The 23,859-nt window shown below is 46.0% G+C and overlaps 1 protein-coding gene across 3 annotated transcripts in view; it reads left to right on the top strand.

Moving 5' to 3' along the window:
• The window catches only part of LOC308336831 (E3 ubiquitin-protein ligase RNF38-like), a 43,361-nt gene extending 21,408 nt beyond the window's left edge, over positions 1-21,953 (top strand). For all 3 annotated transcript variants that reach the window (XM_080794408.1, XM_080794407.1, XM_080794409.1), the window contains exons 4-13: positions 8,655-8,869; positions 9,764-10,253; positions 12,233-12,397; positions 15,075-15,245; positions 16,347-16,541; positions 17,555-17,658; positions 18,089-18,173; positions 18,555-18,676; positions 19,320-19,419; positions 20,255-21,953. In XM_080794408.1, coding sequence (XP_080650534.1) covers positions 8,655-8,869; positions 9,764-10,253; positions 12,233-12,397; positions 15,075-15,245; positions 16,347-16,541; positions 17,555-17,658; positions 18,089-18,173; positions 18,555-18,676; positions 19,320-19,419; positions 20,255-20,317 — 1,710 coding nt within the window. In that variant the 3' untranslated portion in view covers positions 20,318-21,953. The remainder of the gene's footprint in view (positions 1-8,654; positions 8,870-9,763; positions 10,254-12,232; positions 12,398-15,074; positions 15,246-16,346; positions 16,542-17,554; positions 17,659-18,088; positions 18,174-18,554; positions 18,677-19,319; positions 19,420-20,254) is intronic.
• The last annotated feature ends 1,906 nt before the right edge of the window (positions 21,954-23,859 follow it).

Here is a 23,859-nt window from a genome sequence, read left to right as displayed (position 1 = left end):
ACCTGTGGAAAAGGAACAGCCTCTATATTATGAGGAAGGGGCCGAAACGAAAAAACAAGAGGGAGGAAGGAGGAGGAGGCAGGATATTGGTGTGTGGGTGTGTGTGTGGGGGGAGGGGGGGGGGGTGGTGGTGGTGGGGGGGGGGTGTATTGGGTGGAAAGGGGGGGTTGGGGGGGGTGTTGCAGAAGCCTTGGAGGGAGAGAGGAAAGGAAAGCAACGAGGGAGGGGGGTATTGCTAATGATTTCACCTCCAGCTGTGGGCCTGGTTGGAGAGGGAGGGAGGGAGGGAGGGGGGGGGAGGGGGAAAAGAGGAAAGGTAGCAGAGGAAATGAACTGGGCTTTGAAATCTTAGTTCAGTGAAGGTTTTTTTTTTTCCAGACCTTTTTTTTTATATCCAGGTCCATTATTTATTCTGCATTTGAGCCACCCACGGACCACCATTTGGATGACATTTAGCCTCTCAGAGACCCAACAAGATATATATATATATATACCTCTTTTCGAACGTAAAATGAGACCAAATGGACACGTCCGTATAAGGGTCCATTTGGTTCCATTTGACGCTCTCAAGCGTTAAAGATAAGGGCCCTTTTGGTTACCAACAACACGTTTACACTTTATACACATTTAGCATGGGGACCACCTGGAACCCCCTCAAGGACCACTGGTGGTCCCCGGACCACTGGTTCAGAACCACTGATCTAGTTGACTTTTTTTTTGTTCCTTTTTTTTTTTTAATTGAGACGAGCATGTCTGTTAATATGAATGAAACCGTGAAGGCAAACGGCCATTGAGCCAGCATGGAGCCATGTTGCAGACACCAACAATCCATACTGTTCATTTAAGGCACTGAGTGTGTGCAAAACAGAACCAAATGGACCCATCAATGTCCATTTGGTTCCGTGTGTGTGCACATGCTCTTAACAGAGTCACAAATGGGTACATTATTAACACACTTTAACCCATTCAGCCCTGAGGACGATTCTACACACGCCTTCTAAATCATGATGATTTTTCTATGTCAAATAATTCATCTGAAGGACCACAAAAATTATATGTAATTGGCCGCCGACTCCCATCTGAAAACATGTTGTTCCAGCCGGGACCCCCCCCCCCCAGAAGCAAAGATTTGAGTTAAAATCGTTCGCTCTAAAAGAATATATTCAAACTTTTGTTTTGGGCCACATGTTCACGATTTTTCAAAAATAGCAGATCTACAAGCTCGCTTGTAGATCTGCTATTTTTCAATAGTTAAAGTATAAGAATGCTTTAAAACACCAAAAGGGGTTCCCGCACAGTTTAATGTTCCTTAGCGTTTTGAGAGAGACTGACGTGCCAGTTAGTTTAGGCATATTCCTCAGTGTGAACGTGTGAGTGGTGTGTTCTGTTGGGTCAGATTGCTCTCTCTCTCTCTCTCTCTCTCTCTCTCTCTCTCTCTCTCTGTTTCTCTCTTCTCTTCTCTCTCGGCCCTGTCTTTATTTTGGTTTTCTGTGCCTCGGTTGTTGACGGGGAAACCAGAACAGCTGCTCTCCACACTTCCTGTGTGTGAGTGTGGACAGAGTGAAATAGAATGTTTGAGGGTGTGTCTATTCACTCTGTGTGCATGTGTGTGCTTGACTGCGTGTGTGTGCATGACTGCGTGTGTGTGCATGACTGCGTGCGTGTGTATATGTGTCCAGTTTGTACTGTGTGTGTGTTCAGTTGGTACTGTGTGTGTGTGTGTGTGTGTTCAGTTAGTAGTGTGTGTGTGACTGTGTGCACGCGCACGTGTGTCCAGTCTGTGTGGTTATTTCATAATTTTCTAATTGCAATTATTTGCATATGTTACAACTATACTAATAATAAATTATTAAATAATAATAATAGTGGAAAGTCTGTACTGTGTGACTGCGTTCATGTATGTATCCTGTGTGTGTGTGTGTGTGTGTCTGTGTCTGGCCGGCCGGGAACGCAATGTGCACGTGTGTGCGACCGTGCATGTGTGTGCCGGATGTTGTGGACACAGTGAAAATGGATTGGATAGAGGTGTGTGTGTGTGTACGTGTGCGTGTGTGGTCCCTGGCTCCTGCACTGTGAACATTGCAGAATGTAATAGCAGCCATGGAGCTGTGCAGAATGTGTTTCTGTGGGGAGCTCGCACTTCTTGTCCCTTGTGTGTGTGTGTGCGTGTGTGTATGGGATACACGTGTGTGCACTCGTGTCTGCGTGTGTGTGTGTGTGTGTGCGCGTGTGTGTATGGGATACACGTGTGTGTGCACTCGTGTCTGCGTGTGTGTGTGTGTGTGTGTGTGTGTGTGTGTGTGTGTGTGTGTGTGTGTGTGTGTGTGTGTGTGTGTGTGTGTGTGTGTGTGCGTGTGCGCGCGCACACGTGTATGGGAGGACTGATGATGAAACTGAGTGTGTTCTTCCTGGTTGTAGTGCAGACATGTTTATACAAGGTGTGTGTGTGTGTGTGTGTGTGTGTGTGCTCTCGCAACAAGAGACCACATGCACAGTGCTCTTTGCTTATTGCTAGAGGTCAGACACACACGTTCGCACACACACACACACACACACACACACACACCCCACACACACACACACACTCTTTGTCTCACACTGCCCCTTTCCTCTAACACGGGCAGACAGGTCCATCAAACTTTCATACTAATGGGCAATACCCTGCATTTGCTCCACAGACTGCCCCCCCCCCCCCCCCCCGTGTGTGTGTGTGTGTGTGTGTTTCCTTTTCAATGAACTCTTGCCATGCCCCCCAACCCTCCCCCCCCCCCCCCCCCCCCCCCCCTCAGATTTAAGGGCAGGACAAGGACAAGGGGGGGGGGGGAGACTGTACAGGGCGCTGCACAATATCTGATGGAAAGAATGGGAGGGGGTGACAGTGGTGAGGGGGGGGGGTGGGGGTGGAAGGGGGCTGGCTTTTAGATATGAAAATGGGCACAGTGGTCCGTGTCCCTCGGGGATTTGGGCACAGAGCTCCAGTGGAGGGAGAGAGAGAGGGGAGGGGAGGGGGGGAGGGTGTTCAGGGGAGGGGGGGGGTGGGGGGGAGCGGATGACTGGTGCCGCCACTAACCCATCAGCGTTGATTTCTGTCGACTGAGTGACAAACCATGACGGGAAAGAGTCGGTCCACTACCATTTTTCACTGACGAAAACTAGAGCTATACATGAAAACCACATGAACTCTATAAGCCATGGTGACTAACGGATAAAAAAGTAGTATTTTATGCGCGGCCGCTGCAGTGCACTCCTCTCTTCTCCCTGTCCTGACGGGCACGGGGCAAATGGCTGCAGCACTTTCTCACGGATAAGAGGTAGTAATAAAGCCATAAAGACCCCCCCCCCCCCCCACCCATCCCCCCTCCACGCAGCCATCAAACACGAGCGTTATCAAAGACGACAGTTAACCGTTACTTATATGGCTGCTGATATGCCTTCAAAATTGAGGAAATTGAGCCAGACAGAGGGAGAAGGGTTATAGGATGTTTAGGCCTTTTAGTATCGCGTAACAAAGGCTTGGGACAGTAGGAGACAAACGCCAATCTCTCTCACTCGCACGCACGCATGCACAGTCACGCACACACACACACACACACACACACACACACACACACACACACACACACACACTCTTTCACGTTTCATCTCTTGTCTAGCCATTTTGACCTGAGATCAGATTCTAAAAATGTCTGTTTGAAATGACAGTTTTCTGAAAAAGCTGTTTCTATGTCAGTCGTTTCTTCGATTTTTCAAAATAGCAGACCTACAAGCTCGTAGCGCGCCACTCGGTGGCGCGCTATGAGCTTGTAGATCTGCTATTCTTCAATAGCTAAAGCATAACGTAATGCTAACACCAAAAGGGCTTCCCGCCCAAAATGGGTGTCCGTCTGTCTGGCTGGCCCACTTCCTCCTCCTCTTCTCCTCCTCTCCTTTTGATCGCACCCGTTCTTACTTCTGACCTATCATATAGCTCCTTCTCCTCCTTCAGACAGAGTGAGGTCATTGTTTTCGTTTGGGGTTTTCTCATAAGCTGGCCGAGGCTCCGGGGTCAAATCCTGTGCCAATCCATGACTGCAGTGTATATGGTTTCAAGACGTGTGTGTGTGTGTGTGTGAGTGTGAGAGGAGGAGGAGGGGAGGGGGGAGGGGTCACAGAGAGAGTGAGACTCGGGGCACAGTGTGTGAGAAGCTCTCTATACTTCAACGTTTCTAGGAATCGGACAGCTTTGAAAATAGCTCACAATACGTGTCGCACTGCGGCGAGTTGAGAGCTTGTCGGTCTGCGATTTTAGAGTATCGCAGAAGTAAAATGGGTGGAAAATCTAACCCGACCCCTAAACCTAACCTTTGAATGTCCTATCTAACCCTGACCCCTAAACCTAACCTTTGAATGTCCTATCTAACCCTGACCCCTAAACCTAACCTTACAATGTCCTATCTCAACCCTAAACCTAACCTTACAATGTCCTATCTAACCCTGACCCCTAAACCTAACCTTACAATGTCCTATCTCAACCCTAACCCCTAAACCTAACCTTACGATGTCCTATCTCAACCCTAAACCTAACCTTACAATGTCCTATCTCAACCCTAAACCTAACCTTACAATGTCCTATCTCAACCCTAACCCCTAAACCTAACCTTACAATGTCCTATCTAACCCTGACCCCTAAACCTAACCTTACAATGTCCTATCTCAACCCTAACCCCTAAACCTAACCTTACAATGTCCTATCTAACCCTGACCCCTAAACCTAACCTTACAATGTCCTATCTCAACCCTAACCCCTAAACCTAACCTTACAATGTCCTATCTCAACCCTAAACCTAACCTTACAATGTCCTATCTCAACCCTAAACCTAACCGTTCAATGTCCTATCTCAACCCTAACCCCTAAACCTAACCTTTGAATGTCTTATCTCAACCCTAACCCCTAAGACACACAGCACAGTTCGTCAGGATCGGGACTCGAACCAGCGACACACACACACACACTGTCATGCTGGATTACCAGCCAAGGTGTCTGCCTGGACCGCTAAGCCGTCCCAGGCCCCTAACTAAAAGTCATTTTTAACCTAAAAAAAAAAACAACCATTTGTCGCTGTGAGGACCAGGAATATTGATCTGTGACAGGCCGATTAGTCACATTTTAATATACCTTTGGGGACATTTGGTCCTCACAAACGAGTATAGCAATTAGCAATACAGTCAAGCACACACACACACGCACACACAAACGCACAGAGTGAGACTCTGGGCACAGTGTGTGAGCGTGGTGTTTTAAAGACATTCAGTTCATCCTTGGACAGAGGAGCAGACTGTGCTGTAGACATTGTTCTTTAACAGGCTGTACAAACTATTGCACGGTGGCAGCTGGCCGCGTGTGAACGAGCATGTGCCCTGTTTGTGGGTGTTTCTGTGTGTGTGTGTGTGTGTGTGTGTGTGTGTGTCTGTCTGTGTGTGTGCGCGCACACACGTGCGTGCACACCACTCTCTTAATACATCCATGGTGTGCACAGTCTGATCTCCAGCTGTTTCCTGTTAACTATCATGCTGCTCTCAAGGCTGCTGAGCATTTGTGCCACTTTGTGTGTGTGTGTGTGTGTGTGTGTGTGTGTGTGTGTGCGTGTGCCGCGCGCCTGAGTGTGTGTGTGTGTGTGTGTGTGTGCGTGTGTGTGTGTGTGCGTGCACACGTGTGCGTGTCTGTTAAAAGTCACAGCCTCTGAGTCATTTTTATCACTCTGTTAAAACGTGCCTCTCACACGATGAGAGGAAGACAGAGAGAGAGAGGGAGAGAGAGAGAGAGGGGGAGAGAGGGAGGGAGAGAGAGGGAGGGAGGGAGCGAGAGGGGGAGAGAGAGAGAGAGACTCAGTGTTAACGTACAGTAGGCCTAACTCTGACGGTCCATTTGGTTACATTCTGTACGCCGTCGTCAGGAGTTCCATGAATGAACACTCGCTGAGCATCTGATGGAGTGCTTGCTTTAAATCATGTGAATCTCGATTTTCCTCCACAAGAATTGAGATCACGATTCTCACACGATTCTCATTTTCTTTGTTCCATGAAAATATTTATTGTGTTTTAATAGTTGCTGAACATTAACTACATTCAGAATGTGGCACCTGGAGCTATTAACTACTGGGGCTTTTATAACAGACAACATCAAAGTGCTTGAGTAACTAAGAATGAATCGGACAGCCAACTAGCGCTGCACCGTTCTTACTCAAACGTAGGAATTGAGATTGCGCAGATTGACTGAATCGTGCGTGTGTGTGCGCCTGCAAAGCACAGAGTGGTGGTCTCGCAGAGTCAGCGTTTGCCGGTAAAGCGGTGACTCACCAGATGAGTGTATTATTGGATTCTATGACACGTCCATCAGGACAGATTACTTTAACCTGTGTGACGGTTACAGTTTGAACCCCGTGTGTAACCCATTAGTTCCATACGGAAACTCTTCTCCCGCTAAACGTTATTATTGTCAAAGCTATTTTCCCGCTAGAAGGTGGATTCTTATGTATGACTCGCACAGGGACATGCAGGGCCTGTGTGTGCACGTCCCATATTTGGGTTTCTCCGGCTCGGAGTGGAAGTGACTTGTTTTAACCCATTCTGACCTGATATCAGATTAAAAAAATGTCTTCTACATCCTGACAGTGTTCTGAAAAAGCTATGTTTCTATGTCAGTCGTTCTTCGATTTTTCAAAAATAGCAGGTTCCCCTTTTGGTGTTTTAAGCATATACTTTAGCTATCGATAAATAGCAGATCTACAAAGCTCCCGAGTGCCGCGCTATGAGCTTGTAGATCTGCTATTGTTTTTGTAAAAACGGGGGCTCGGCGGCCAATTACATATAACCTTGGGGGTCCTTGACATGAAAGTGTTTGAGAACCACTGACATAGAAGAAACATGGGTTTTTTCAGAAAACTGTCTTTAGAATTTAGACATTTGTAGAATCGTTCCCCTTCCCCACCCCAGGCCTCTGAGCCCGGGTGGCGTAACAACACTCCCAGTCCCAACGCATGCACGAACACACGCACGCACGCACACACACACACACACACACACACACACACACACACACACACACACACACACACGGACGGACGGACGGACGGACGGACGGACGGACGGACGCACGCACGCATACACACGGGGCGGAGGAAATGCCATGAGTCACAAAGGAGTGTAGTGTATTATGTGTGTGATTGTGCAATAGTAATATATTGAATAGAATAGTGCACCAGAAGGCATGTATTGTAAAGCACGTTTTGAATTGATTTATTTGGTCGGTTACACTATATGACTGACAGCCAGGCGGTCTGTTCTCCTCCAACCCCGGGATCGTTCTTCTCCACCCCGGGACCGTCCCAGCCACGCTGGAGCGAACGGCTTCCCAGAGGATTCTAAAGGGTCTCGCTGAGAAGGTCGGGGTATTTTTAAACGTTTAAGCGTTTAAAAATATACTACACCTTTTCAGACTCTCTTCACAGCCTCTCCCAGACTAGACTCCGTTAGCCCTAGATTTGAATCTTTGTCATTTTTTTAAAATATATATGGGTTTTTCTTTGCTTTAAATTATCTCTATTTTAATCAATGTTCTATCTGTTAGTTCTTAACGATAGTACACTCTTTGAGTGGTCCGCTCCTAGCACAGTGATGCACGTACAGTATTTGCAACTGATTCCCAAGCTTCAATATTGCAGCTCAAATCGTATCTGATCTTATTTGTTCTTTGTGTCCGTGTTCTCGCTGTGTAGTCAGTGTGTAGTACATTGAGTGTCTATATCTGCTATCTCTTGTTTCACTGTCCCTTGTCTTTGATCTCACCGTTCGTGATTTGTTTATCGTGTTTTATTAGATTGTGTGAAAAGTACTACATGAATCAGTAGTAATTCAACCATTGGACCAGTCCCCCACTGGTGAGCTGTGAAGTTATATAGCAAGTGGGCCCCACAGATTATTGACAAAACATTTAAGATGATGATATAAAATTGATCCCACAAAATGTCAATGCATTTTAAACCGTGAGAACTCTTAGTTCCATTGATCCAAGCCGGGAAACTGAATCCATTGATTGATTGATTGGATCCCTGACAATGAATGAATGAATGCCCTGTGAACGCTTTGGGGATTTTTCCAAGTGTGAAATTAACCCATTTTGGGCGGGAACCCCTTTTGGTGTTTTAACTAAGCATTGTGTTATGCTTTAGCTGTTGAAAATCACACCTGTGTGAACTGAGTGGTGCAATTACCCCCCCCACACACCTCTCTCTCTCTCTCTCCTTCTCTCTCTCTCATTAGCAGGCACAGCACTGCTGCCTCTCTCTGTTTCTGGCGCCCCCTACTGGTACTAATAAGTCATATACTCGTGCTCATGACCACTGATGCATAGATAGATAGATACGCACAGACATTGCTGGTTGTAGGAGTGGTTGCACCACTCAAAAAGCTCATGGCACGCTACGACTCCGAGCTTGTAGGTCTGCTATTGTTTTGAAAAATCGTAAAAATGCGGCACAAATCTTTGAATATATATATATTCTTTCAGAGTGATCGTTTTGTTTTATTTCGACGTCGGGCCTAAATGGGATAAATAATAGTTTTGATTGATTGATCGTCACTAATCACAGTACCCCCCCCCCCCCCCCTCCCCACAGAGTGAGGACAGTCCGAGTCCGAAGCGCCAGAGGCTGTCCAGTCAGTCGGTTCTGGAGCAGCTGTCGTCGTCTGCTCCCCCCCCTCCCTCCACGCCGTCTCCCCCCATCCGGCCCTGGGAGCTGGGGACCCCCAACCGGAGACCCCCGCCGCACCCCCACACACACTACACGCACCACCAGGAGAGGTGCCACACGCCCGCCAGGCACAGACGCAGGTAAGGAGAGAATTATTATGACAGGAATGGGGTCTCTGTCGTCGACGGCATTTTTTGCAGCACAAGAAAGACCCGCCCTCTGCCTGCCTCTGATTGGCCCCCCCTCCTACTAGTACAATTTACAATTTACAATTTAGGCATTTAGCAGACGCTCTTAATCCAGAGCGATTTACATTAAGCAAGAACAAAAAAGCATCAAACATCACACAAAATCACATAAAAAGCATTTATCATGAAACATGCGTAAGCTAAGAACGTAACAGTGGAATGTCTATATAATGAAACTATACATATAAACTATACATACAGTATACATACTATGCTATACATATGTACTATGATGTGCTATGACTACATACAATGCAATTATTGTGCTGTCTATACATAACATGCTATAAATCTGTATCAAATGCTATCTAAGTCTACAGAAATGCTATCATTCTACGCAACCCTATCGGAATTTGGAATAACTACGTCTCTGTCGGGTGGAAACCTTGCTTGCATGCCCCAAACCTTTCAGGAAATGGAAAAAAGAACCTGTGTTCCCATAGCTTGGGAAGCATTCCTTTAGAACCTGTGTTCCTAAAGAACCTGTGTTCCAATAGCTTGGGAAGCATTCCTTTATCTGGGTTTATGATGTGTTTGTTTACGTTGTAGTAGTAGTGTTGTAGTCACTGGTTTGTAGTCATCAGGCCGGAACCCTGGCCGGAATAAGAAAAACCCCAAAATAATTAACCTGCGACCAACAAGGGCATGTGTCCATTTTAATTTGGTTACCAACTCTCCATTTAGCTGGTGGTCCCCAGAACAATGGGTTGAAAACCACTGTTGTATTCCATGGTTCCAGCGTTGCTCTACTAAATCCGTGTCATGTTTTCCTCCCTCCCCCTGCAGCCCACCGGCGAGGCGTCAGCGCGGCCGTCTCTCGCGGCCCGCCCGCCACATCCCCCACCACCCCCCCCACCCACACCCCTCCCCCCAAGGAGGCCCCCAAGGGCCCCGCCTGTCCCCGTCGGAGCTCCAGGATGAGAACTACCACCACCACCACCGGGGCAACAACAACAACCCCCCCCACCCCCACCCCTCGCCCCACCACCACCACCACCACCAGACGTTTGCCCCCAACATGTACGGACAGGCCCCCCTGGTGGGGGCCACGTCGGAGGAGCCCCGGGCCTTCCACCCCCCCGCCATGTCACCTCGACTGCTGCACCCGGCCGCCCACCACCCCCATCACCACCCCCACCACCACCACCACCACCCCAGCCACCACCACCAGCAGCACCCCCACCACCCCAGCCACCACCCCCACCATCACCACCAGCAGCAGCAACACGCCATACAACAGCAGCAAGGAGCCATGGTTATGGACCTGCACGAACAGGTGTGTGTTGGCGTATGTATGTCAAGGGGGTGGGAAACTTTGACCAGGGAGAGAGCCACTACATTTCCACTCTCACTGTCTAGAGGGCCGCGTTGCATTACCGTAGTAGCAAAAATAGCCGATCTACAAGCTCAAAAAGCGTCACGTTTTGAGCTTGTAGATTGTTTTTTTTTTTATGTTTCTTTCTTTTCAAAATCTTTTTATTTCGTTTTGTAACAGTATGGGTGTCGGGTCACAGATTCATAGAAAAAATAAAAATAGAATATCAGATTTTAGTATCAGTGACTGAGGTAAACAAACATACTGTATGAATCACAGAGATCGTGGGCAGACATAATGAAAAGACTAATGCTATTGTGCAAAACATGCCCCTTCAAGACAAAAGAAAAACATTTTCTCCCCTTCAAGTCCCATTTTAGTAAAGCCAATTCCCAATCCCCCAGCCTCTCTACGAGTCCTCCATCTCTGCTAACCCCCACAATCAGTCATTGGGAGGGTGAAGAAAGCCTCGGGTCTCCTCCGATACCCGGGCCGTCAAGCCATATCGGCTATTTTTTTATTGAAATCCTGATTTTTTTTTTTTTTTTGCTATTTTTGAATTGGAATCCTGAAAAAGTAACATTTTGTATTACATTTCTAATTTATTTAGTTATAGTTAAAGACAGCCAGTGATGACTAAACCATTACTCTGTTTTTATGGTTTAACTTCATATCACACACCATATCCACTCTTGCCACTTTCACCAGCAAATTGTTATGATTCGTTTTTGTTCTATATTGCGATAGCCTTTTGTCTCAATGATTCATGTTATCGACACATTTTAAAATGATGAGACACTTGTGTGTGTGTGTGTGTGTGTGTGTGTGTGTGTGTGAGAGAAGCTGAATTCCAAAGCCCCCAAATCTCGGTCACTCCAGCATGGTGATGTTACGGTGAAATTGGTGACCTGCTGAAATATGTAGCTGTAGACGATCACATGTCAGTGTCCGAACATAAATCATTGTGGTCTGTTCATTAGCAGAGTTCGACCTAGCTGCTGTATTTAGGTCACATATTTAAATAAATACCTCCATGTACAGTAAGTCCACGAGATGGTCACGTAATTTCGGCAGCAGTAACACCAGCATGCTGGAGTGACCTGAGAGCGAGCGAGGGAGTGGCCGAGACTTTGGGTATTGGAATTTTGGCGAGAGAGAGAGAGAGAGAGAGAGAGAGAGAGAGAGAGAGAGAGAGAGAGAGAGAGAGAGAGAGAGAGAGACACTCGAGTACATGATGTCAGGGACGTTCACACTGCACACAAGGGAGCTTCAGCCCCTGCCCCTTTTACCCGTCTGTAAAACAACTGCCCTTTCCAGACCATGAATGCAGCGTTTACTACATGGTGACAGAAATGCATATGCCACTCCTTTTCCTTCAATGCCATACCGGAACCGCAGCATTCAGGAGAATGGCTTTTTTCCCCCCTTAGTCTCCTGAACTTGAACACAGCATTTTGAACATCTCCACTAGCTAAAGAGTGCTGCGTTTGCGCCCCGAAAATAGCTGATCTTTTGGACCAAAAGTGTCCTCTTACGGGATTTCGGCCCCTGCCCCTCTAACACTCTCTGCACGTTAGGGCTTTCACTTCTAGTCATTTTTACTAGTTGACTAGTTTACTAGTCGACTAGTTGTTTAAATACCTATTATGTAAAAGAAAAAAATAAATACATATTTGTACATTTAAAAACAGTGTGCATTGGTGACTATAACTATAATCTAGCTGATCTTGAGGCCTACAAAAAAACAAAACTAAAAAAAAGTTCTTATCAACTATAGTAGCAACAAGGTCGACTAGTGCATTTACTAGTCGACTAGTTGCTTAACACAATCAGCGCCAGGATTCCTTCAAAATAGGAGCTCTGGGGTGCCGGAAAGACATGGCCGCTTTTACTCTGAAACCCCCCGGAACTAACTATTCATTAATTCATCTCCTCCTCAGCTGCATGGGTCCAGCGGTCCGGTCTCCTACACGGTGACGCCGGTCCCTCCACACGGCCTGGCGGCTCCTCTATGCAGCGGGCAGCACCTCCCCCCCGCCTGCTCCTCCCAACAGGCTCCTCCTGCCTGCAGCGTGGTCTTCAGCACGGGACAGCATTACCACCCGGTGAGAACACACTGTAACACACACTGTAACACACACTGTAACACACACTGTAACACACACTATAACACACACTGTAACACACACTGTAACACACACTATAACACACAATATAACACACACTGTAACACACACTGTAACACACACTATAATACACACTGTAACACACACTGTAACACACACTATAACACACACTGTAACACACACTGTAACACACACTGTAACACACCGGACAGCATTACCACCCGGTGAGCAGGGAACACACACTGTTAACATTGTACAATATAATCCATGGAAATGAGATGAGATATACTTTATTACTTTATTGAAGCGCTACTAACAGCACAATGTGACACATAAATCAAGCTGGACAGACAAAAAAACAATAAACATAAGTAAACACAAGTAAACACAAGTGGACATAGTCAGGCACACTAGACCAGGACCACTATGGGACCATAAGCAAACTTTGGGGAGGCAGTTCTTATGCATTTGCATTATAGAGTCTGATGGCAGTTGGCATGAAAGAGGCCCATTTATTTATTCAGCATTTGATCCACGGACCACCATTTTATGACATTTAGCCTCTCGGAACCAAAACTAAAGAATATGTCCACATCTCCAATCCATGCTGTATTGATGTTGGTACCATTAGGAGAGATAACAGGCAAAACGTTGATCAAAATAATAATTCTTCTACATTCTCTAATTGTGTAGTTACTTCTTGTAAATTAACTTAACTAATGCAGATATTCAACAATAATTTTACTCTTGAGGTTGTAAAATGAAACCAAATGGACCTATAAATCATTTTACACTCAAGAGGTAAAGATATATAAGGGTCCATTTGGCTAGTACCAACTCTCCATCATTTAGCTGGGGGCCACATTGTCCCCGGACCACTGGTTGAGAACCACTGATAAAGTACAGGTGTGCATGAAAGATATGAATTTGCATCTGCCTTGCACCCCGTGGTGAGGCTTGTACTCCGGTGCGACATAAAAAACAAATCACACGGTAAGAGGTTATGCACATGACATCATCATCATTATCATCATCATAACCGGAGGTTATGTGGGAGCACCTACTGAGTGGCCTTGACAGCCCATACTGTACATCCAAAATAATCTGATTGCATTAAACGACTTTAACCCATTCTGTACGGGAACCCGTTTTGGTGTTGGCATCATGTTATGCTTTAGCTATTGAAAAATAGCAGATCTACAAGCTCATAGTGCGCCACCGAGTGGCGCGCTACGAGCTTGTAGCTCTGCTATTTTTAAGAGCGACTGACATAGAAGACAATTTTTAGAATCTGATCTCAGGTCAGAATGGGTTAAACGATGTTAAGCTCACTTTGCAACTCGATTTGCTCACTTTATCCATGCCTCATACCCTCTATTGGGGAAATGGCATAAAGCTTTCCTAGTGGATGCTTGCATCCAAAGCAACTCATAGTATGATTACAGTACATTTAGCCTGTTGGCACATGGGTGGCCAGCATTAAGAATTAAACCATCAAACCTTGGCAAATGTTAAGTATTTGGGGCCTGTGGCTGCCTGCCTGTTCGACATAAATAGAAAATTACATGATCAGGGCAGGAAAACGCTGAGTGAGATTTAGTTTTGCTTTTGAAACCAAACTGTTGAGAGCTTCTTTAAAAAAATATATTTTATTTATTTGGTGTTGGCTGCCACCTTGTGGAGAGATACGGGGACGCACGTTAGAAAGGCCAAACTGACATTGTTTGGGCTCTGTGCACACAGGCCATTTTGGAAAGAACCTTCCTTCCTTCACAGGTGTTGCCAATGATACTAATGAAGGCTCTGTTCCAACAGAGTCAGGATGCTGCTCGAACGGGTGTGTAACTCTGAGAGTGTACAAATGGACCCTTAACGGGTTCATTTGGTTCTATTTGTACACTCTCAGAGTCATGGGGGTTCTTGAAATTAAAAAAGTTTGAGAACCACTGCATACTAAATGGAACAGAGCCTTAATAATTAGCATCGTCGGTAACACCTGTGAAGGAAGTAGTGTACATAGGGCGGATGATAAGGTTGCCAGTTCGAACCCTGTGGGCTCCCCCAGAGTTGGTGTCGAAGTGTCCTTGAGCAAGACACTGAACCCCTAATTGCTCCTGATGTGCTGGTTGGTGCCTTGCATGGTTTCCGCCGCCATTGGTGTATGAATGTGTGTGTGAATGTTGGGTGAATTGATGCACAACCTATGTAAAGCGCCTTGGATAAAGGCGCTATATAAATGCACCATTTACCCAGAGATTCAAATAGGGTGCATTTTGCATCCCAAAACGCAGTTCATAGTTAAGGGACGCAATAAAACAACGGCCTCTGCATCCACGGGATGCACTACTGTACCACTGTACTGTTTTTTATTCTAGTTTATTTAGCTTTAGTTATAATAATCATTTCTTCTTCTGTTTTCTACATGAATATAAAATGAAATGGGAGTTAAATGCTGCAATTTGTAAAAATGGCAAAATATGACTCCTAATGTCGTTGAAGTGGGACTCATAAAATGTCCCTAGTGGGACTCATTTCTAAAAGACCATCCCTGCATCCCGCGACTCATTACATTGAAAACCTATTTATTTACATCACTGTTTACCCTTTATCATTGCATTGTGCTGAAAGTCTTCTCTTCCCTGTCCGTCCCTCTCAGATGCTCCAGGCCTGCTCTCTGGGCCACCTCCCCGTGCCCTACGCCTTCCCCTCGCTGCTGTCGGGAGACCCTCAGTTCCTGCTGCCGCCGCCCCCCCACCTCTCTCACCACCACCACCTCCCCCCGCCGCCCGGACACTTCCTGCCCTTCCAGACGCAACAGCCGCGATCGGTGAGTGATGCCAGAACGCTCGTTGTTGTGATTTCACTGAGCAAATAGTTTGACTGTTAGACGTCCGTCTAAAAATGGATTATAAATGGTCTAAAAATTTACGTTTTTTTTTTGCGGTCTTCGCTTAGACGTTGATTAGCAGTTCATTATATAGTCTATATATATATAGCCAAATACAGATAATTCTAGGGGTCCTTGACATGAAATAGTTTGAGAATCACTGACATAGATTTTAAAATGTTTTTAATTGGTACACTAAAACTTCTGAACAGACTATTTTCATATCAATATGTCTGGGTCCCCACCTACTCACTCAGGGTTGACGTGTCACACCTGTAGTGATGGGAGGGGCACCAAAATGTGGTGTTTTGATTGGGTAATGGGGGCACTCCCGTATTATAAATGTACAAACTTGTGTGTATGTTCACATGACCTGATGAAGATCAAATAGATCGAAACGTTGTCAGTATTTAAATAAAGAACGTCTTGCTATTACCTGTGGTGTGCGGGCTCCATCCAATCTACTGAAATCACTGACAGAAACATTTTTTCAGGATTTAGAAGACATTTGTAGAATTGTTCTCCGGTCTAAATGGGTAAAGGCCAATATCAGCCGATGTAATGACCGATTTAATTTCCCTTCCCTGGTCCTCACGTTGTGTCCCTCCCCAGCCCCAGTCCTCACCGTATCCGTTGTGTCCTCCCCAGCCCCAGTACTCACCACCGTATCCGTTGTGTTGTCCTCCCCAGCCCCAGTACTCACCACCGTATCCGTTGTGTTGTCCTCCCCAGCCTCAGTACTCACCGTATCCGTTGTGTTGTCCTCCCCAGCCCCAGTACTCACCACCGTGTCCGTTGTGTTGTCCTCCCCAGCCCCAGTACTCACCGTATCCGTTGTGTTGTCCTCCCCAGCCCCAGTACTCACCGTGTCCGTTGTGTCCTCCCCAGCCCCAGTACTCACCACCGTATCCGTTGTGTTGTCCTCCCCAGCCCCAGTACTCACCGTGTCCGTTGTGTCCTCCCCAGCCCCAGTACTCACCACCGTATCCGTTGTGTCCTCCCCAGCCCCAGTACTCACCGTGTCCGTTGTGTCCTCCCCAGCCCCTGCACAGAATCGAGAACGAGGTGGAGCTATTGGGCGAGCACATGCAGGTGGGCGGGGGCTTCACCTACCCCCACCACCACCATCACCACCACCACCACCACCACCACCAGCCCCCGCCCACCCTGCCCCCATCCACGCCGCTGCAGTTCCTCTCGCACCACGACCCCCTGTCACAGGAGCTCTTCACCATGGTAAATACACACACACACACACACACACACACACACACACACACACACACACACACACACACACACACACACACACACACGTGAGAAAACATGCGTTTACATTGCCAAAGTGGAATAATTGCAATCAAAACAAAATGCAATCTCCAATAAATCAACTTCTATGATTAGTCTTTAGGGTGGTTGTGTTCCATTTGACACGTACACACACACACACACACACACACACATCACACACACACACACACACACTCACACACACACACACACCACAAGAATAACACATTGCTCAACTAGCATACGCCATCTAGTGGAGGCATGCGTCCCAAGCACCTCACAGTCGGTAACATTACAGTAGTGGGCTATATTTAGCATGTGGGCGTGGCATGGGGGAGCCAGCACTGTGAACCGAACCCTGGCTAATGTAATGCACTCCAGTGAACACCGCAAATACACTGTTGGATACAGACTTTGTTGTGCATTATGCTTAGTAGAACTGTTTTAACCTTAACCCATTCTGACCTGAGATCAGATTCTAAAAATGTCTTCTACATCCTGACAGTTTTCTGAAAAAGCTATGTTTCTATGTCAGTCCTTCTTCGATTTTTCAAAAATAGCAGACCTACAAGCTCATAGCGCGCCACTCGGTGGCGCTATGAGCTTGTAGGTCGATACATAGATATCATATCATGGGACAAAATCTGTGAAAAACTTCCATATTAAATGAGAAATGGAGCTGGGAACTTCTCCTTTGGTCTCCTTTGGGACATGTGAGAATGGTCCAGTGAAGAAAAAACAAACACAAATAAAGGCCTTTGTGGGTGTATGGGATTCTTCTCTATCACTAAACACTAAACACCTCAGGCTCAGACATCAACAACATTATGAAAATTACAAAAATATAACATACAAAAATCGGCCAGTGTTCTAGAGTTAATTTAACATGTCTCTCTATTTCTCTCTCTCTCTCTCTCTCTCTCTCTCTCTCTCTCTCTCTCTCTCTCTCTCTCTCACAGCCCTACCCTCACTTCATGCCTCGGCGAATCACAGGACGGCGATACCGCTCTCAGCAGCCCGTCCCACCGTCGCCCTATCACCCCAGTTTACTGCCTTACTTCCTGTAAGTGGTCTCTTTAATCTTTAAAATAAGAACAATATAAACATTCCCAAATGCACAGAATCCTTCTAAATTCCTGGGAACCGGGAAGGTGACCGGTACGCCCTCCTCGGCCTGCCCAGTCTACGGGGAGAAGGGGGAAGTATTGGGATATTGACCCTAAAGTGTCAAAGCCAAGGCAATTAACACTTATTTTTTTTGCCTGGGAATTCTTCAAAATAAAGGCGTTAGAGTGCCGGCAGATATGTCAGATTGTACTCTGAAAAGCCCCTCCCTTAGTTCTTAGTGTTAACTGCTCCTTGGTGCCATATTAATGGAAGCCACTGCTCCTAATGTTTATAGACTTAAGGTCTAGGTCCATGCTCCGTCACTGTGTCACTGTGTCACTGTGTCCATGTTTTAACACGTGTCTTCTTGGGTCTTGTCCTGTCAGGTCCATGCTCCCCGTGACCCCCACCGTCGGCCCCACCATCAGCCTGGAGTTGGACGTGGATGATGGAGAGGTGGAGAACTATGAGGTACGCCTGTTAAATATAATAATACAAATAATAATATAATATGTTAAAATGGTCAAACTGATTTTGATGCCATGAACTGGGGGCCCCGGATCCCACTTTTGAGAACCAGTGCACTAGAGGGCACATTATCATGGTCTGTGTATGTGGTCGGCACTATGGCTGTGCTCACACACACAATAGAGAAAAGTGTGTCGTCCACAATGCGTTGTGAGCTTATAGATCGGCTACATAACATGACACTGTCATATGACGAAGAATAACATAAGGGTTTAAGTGGTTAAATACTCAATGATTTAATACCTAACTCTACTACAACTAGATAGAATTCCCTTGCAGCCTGTGTATAACAACATCACTAATGACTGCTAATACCTCCCCCAGGCTCTGTTGAACCTAGCTGAGCGTCTAGGAGAGGCCAAGCCTCGTGGGCTCACCAAGGCCGACATAGAACAGCTTCCATCGTACCGCTTCAACCCCAACAACCACCAGTCGGAACAAACTCTGTGAGTATCGTGTGTGTGCGTGTGTGTGATTGTGTGTGTTTGTGTGTGTGCACGAGTGAAAGTGAGACACACATTTTGTTTGTTGACCCCCAACATGTCTATAGTTAGGCATGACTAACAAAGTTCTGGACCAGAGAGATGCTATAACAAAACACTACTGCATCTTCATTAGAATCTGAAGATGCAGTTTTTCTTGTACTGCTTCTATGTGCTCCAGTGCCTTCTTAGCTGTTTGCAGTCCAGTGCTTTTCACATCTGAGAAGGAATGGATTATTCCTCCTCGTTGGCTGAAGAGCAGCTATCTCTCTAGTCTAGTAGCCTACATTTAAAACCTAGTCTAGTACATCTAAAACCTAATATAAATCTAGTTGAACATTTGAGATTTTTTCCCCCCGAACTCTACAAATCGTAACTTAATAGAACCACACACTGAAAAGAAATGAAACCCGTGTTTCCAGGAGTATCATTATCATTCCTGCGTTTTAGTGCCCCCCTGGTGCTGACACGTCGTACAGTAACTGTGGCATTGTGCTAAAGCTAGCCTCGACCTGTACAGTAACGGTGGCATTGTGCTAAAGCTAGCCTCGACGCGTACACTAACGGTGGCATTGTGCTAACGCTAGCCTGGTCTTTTGTCTTGCAGGTGCGTGGTGTGTATGTGTGACTTTGAGTCTCGCCAGCTGCTACGAGTGTTGCCCTGCAACCATGAGTTCCATGCCAAGTGTGTAGACAAGTGGCTCAAGGTAAGTGCCTGGACTTGAATACCACAGTCATCCTTCACTTCTTTCACGTCAGCACTGGGATTGATGATTTTCTTTTTAAAATGTCTGCAGTTGAACAACCATCAGGCCAAACAAGTATTTATTGTGTCCTAATGGTTTCTGTGTTATACGCGCATATACCGACTGCCCTACAAAGCCACAGTGCCGTGACTATGCTTTGCTTTTGGACACAACTTAATTTGTGTATCCCAAAGGTCAAATTAGCCTCAAGAACAGATATACAATTAGTGTCTTATATCACTCATGGGTTCCCAAAGTGGGGTCCGGGGACCCCTAGGGGTACTTGAGGGAGTTCCAGGGGGGTACCTATAGCTCAATTAGAGATAGTTGGGAACCAAATGGACCCTTATTGGTCTTCTAACTTACAGACCCAACTTACAGTTGAGCACCACTGACATAGAAAGAGTTACAAATGGACCCTAACTGGTCCATTTGGTTCCATTTGTACACTCAGAGTTAAATTAACAGTGGTTTTACAATATAAATTGGGGTACCAGAGATAGAAATGCCATTAAATGAATGCGTGTGAATTTGGGGGTCCATGAAGTGAATATGTTTCGGAATCACTGCTAGAGCTGTAAAAACCCTCCATCCTTATCGGGGTCACTGGCATAATAGTTTTCAAATGGGGGGGGTCCGTGGCCTAATAAATGTTGATTTGGGGGTCCTTGACATGAAAAGGTTTGGGAACAAATGTCGTCTATATCACTTGCACGCAGGCGTGCGCACCTACACACACATATAAAACTAGAATTCTCTCTCTCTCTCTGTCTCTCTCTCTCTCTCTCTCTCTCAGTCTAACAGAACCTGTCCTATCTGCCGAGCCGACGCCTCGGAGGTCCAGCGGGATTCGGAGTGACCTTTGACCCGACCGACCGACCGAACCGACCCGACGGACCACCACGGAATCCTGTGACCCTCCAACCAACCATCCAACAACAGTGAACGTTTTCCTCCTTTATATCACCCTATAGCCCCGACCCCACACCCCCCACACACATCCTGATTCTTCCACATAGGTCCAGGTGCTCAGTTAATCCTGAACGGTTTAGCTAACCCAGGACTGTAGCACTCACTCCCCTGGGAAAGCTCTCTCTCTCTCTCTCTCTCTCTGCTGACTTGTGCTCACTTTATCACTGGACTTACCAAGATTCACACCCTTTTTTTGGACTGTTGTTGCACCCTCTTCCTCGTCCTCCTCCTCCTCCACAACTACTCTGCCTTCTACTCATGGTGGTTGCCCGCCCTTAATACTATTAATGGCCTTTGACACACACACACACACACACACACACACACACACACACACACACACACACACACACACACACACACACACACACACACACACACACACACAGACACACACACACACACACACACACACACACACACACACACACAGAAACACACACACACACACACACACACACACACACACACACACACACACACACACACATGTGTGCAGTATGTGCAGGTGGACATAATTTGTTTTGTTTTGTTCTTAAAAAAAAAGAAAAACACTCACTCCAGCCCTTCTCAACTCCTTTTTAAAGATGGACAGGAGGGGGAAAAAAAGACTGAAGTGAAACTCGTATGTATAGTTACTGTACTAACAAAGCTACGGAAACAAGTGGAAAGCCCAAAGATTATTACAATTTTTAATCGTTATTATTATTTCCGATCATGTAAGTTTGTTTTGCGTTCAGGGTTCTTCTGAGTGATGGGTGTCCATTTTCACTGGGGGGGGGGGGGGGGGGGGGTTGTTAGTTGTTCTTATATTACGGTTTGAATTTACTTTAAAAAGAAAAATTATGTGTGAGCAAAATTAACATTCCTTTGTGTGAAAGTATTCTGTGTTGAAACGAATACTGTACTGTATGTTTATATAAAAAAAAGCAAGGGACTGTTGGAAAAGCGGAAAAGAGAATGATCTAATTTCTTTTGTGCATGTCTGTGCGTGCGTGTGCGCGTGTGTGTGTGTGTGTGTGTGTGTGTGCGCGTGTGTGTGTGCGTGTGTGTGTGTGTCCGTCCATCCCACTCCTCTTTATTTATCAAGTCCATGTGGTACAGTACACTGACTTCCTCATTCCTGTTCCCCCACCTCTACTTCCGATTGTTTCAGGTATTCTTGGACTTCTTTCACACATTAAGTGAAGGACATTCCCCACCCCCCCCGACCTTTCACAGTAGCTTTGCTTGACCACGCTAAAACTAAAAAAGTATACATGTACGCGAGGAAAAGGTGAATGTGGAGAACACACACATAGTCCCGATGAATGCAGAAATATGTGTGTCAAGTATTTGCCTCATATTCACAGCCTATAATCTGTGCATTCTTTATCTCGTTGTCATGTTTTATCTTCATAGTCTTAAATTGTCAAAGAAATGGTTGGAATATAATCTGTCAGAGAGAGAGAGAGAGAGAGAGAGAGGAGAGCAGGCGTCCCATGGCGTCCCATGGCTCCGTTTTAGAGCTGAGGTTCTCTGAATGAGCTGTGCAACTGTCTGGGACGGTGGATGGCAATGGACTCTATGCATACACGCCATTTTGGAAAGAACTTTGGCCCCTTCCCTACTTCCTTCCTCAGTTGTTACCAGCGCTGGTACTAATGAAGGCTCTGTTCCATTCTGGTCAAACGGAGTCAGTCGTGCTGCTGTTGTGCATGTTTGGCTCACTGGGGAACACACCAGTGGGTCCCAAAGTGTCTTTGAGTGGGTTTTCCGAATGGCCCCCGTTACCGTACACTCCCAGAGTTATGGGCAGTTTGTTGAAATTAACACGTTTTGAGAACCACTGCACACTAAATGGAACGGAGCATTAATTAGTATCATCGGTAACACCTTGTGAAGGGAGTATAGGGAAGTGTCCCGGAGTAGGAAGAGTAATTCTGTGTGCATAGAGACTAGAGCCTATTGATAGTTTCACAGCTGATTTCATTCATCCTCGATCAGTCCACGGACTTGATTGTAGAAATAAGGTCACAGCCAATGGGGCCCCTAGACATTAAAGGATATTTCACTTTCAAATAACCTTTTGGTCATTTTATCGTCTACTCTAGGCTTATGTGAACACCCCGGACAGTTTTGAAGTAGCTCGATTCAGGATTTAGATATTTTATATTCATTTTAGCCCCCCCCCCCCCCCCCCCCCCCCCCCCCCCCCCCCCCCCCCCCCTCCTTCAAACTCCATTTTAACCATGATAGATTGATCAAAAACACCCATCCTTTCTTCTGGTGACTGATATTGTCCTTCTAATACGTGAGGCGCCATGTTTTTTCAATTACTGTTTTTAATAATTATTTTGAAAAATAACCCAATAATAAATAATAATATAATAAATGAAAACAGTACCGGTAATTGAAAAAACACAGCCCCCCTCACGTATTAGGACAAAATATCAGTCACCGGGGGGAAAAAAGGACTGGCATTTTCAATGACTCTATCATGGTTAAAATGGAGTTTGAAGTTACAATGGGTTTGTATAGGCACAGGCAGCTAAAATAAATATCAAATATCTAATCACTGACTCGAGCAACTTTAAAACTGTACAGGGTTGTTCGCATGAGTCTGAGTAGACGATAAAATGACCAAAAGCTATTTTAAAAAATGTGAAATATCCCTAAGATGCAATTAGGCTTTCTCTGCCAACTGTGACACAGAGTACAAGATGAGACGGACATTATTATCACGAGGGGGTGACGGGAAGCATCGCAATCGGATTCAGAAGAACCATAGTTTCTCCTCTGGACCCGTCTTTGATCAGTTAAAGGATTCAGAAGAACCATAGTTCTCCTCTGGGCCCGTCTTTGATCAGTTAAAGGATTCAGAAGAACCATAGTTCTCCTCTGGGCCCGTCTTTGATCAGTTAAAGGATCCAGAAGAACCGTAGTTCTCCTCTGGGCCCGTCTTTGATCAGTTAAAGGATCCAGAAGAACCGTAGTTCTCCTCTGGACCCGTGTTTGATCAGACAGTAGATTCACTTAAAGCACTTTACTTAAGCTTAACACCTACAGTCAGTATGCTTTGTTGGCGCAACAGAGTATAGACCACAGATCCATTTTTTGTTCAGTCCTCCTCATAGGTGTCCAAACGCCAGACATGGCTTTAGACAGCCCGGGGCTTCCATCTGGCTTTTGTTTTGGTTTTCGGAGTACAAACATAGGCCTGCAGCGATGGTTCTATTTCAGGACGGGGGACCCCTTTTGGTGTTTTAAGACATTTAGACCTGAGTTAAAACATTCACTTTGAAAGAATATATATTCAAGATTTGTGCCGCATTTTTTACGATTTTTTCAAAATAGATCTATAAGCCTCGTAGCGCGCCACTCGGTGGCGCGCTATGAGCTTGTAGATCTGCTATTTTTCAAAAATGTGGCGCAAATCCTTGAATATGT

This window comes from Protomyctophum bolini, assembly GCF_963924005.1.
Source record: "Protomyctophum bolini genome assembly, chromosome: 3".
NCBI classification, from domain to species: Eukaryota; Metazoa; Chordata; class Actinopteri; order Myctophiformes; family Myctophidae; genus Protomyctophum; species Protomyctophum bolini.
Note: the sequence above shows the minus strand (reverse complement) of the source record. Positions and strands in the feature narration are given on the sequence as shown.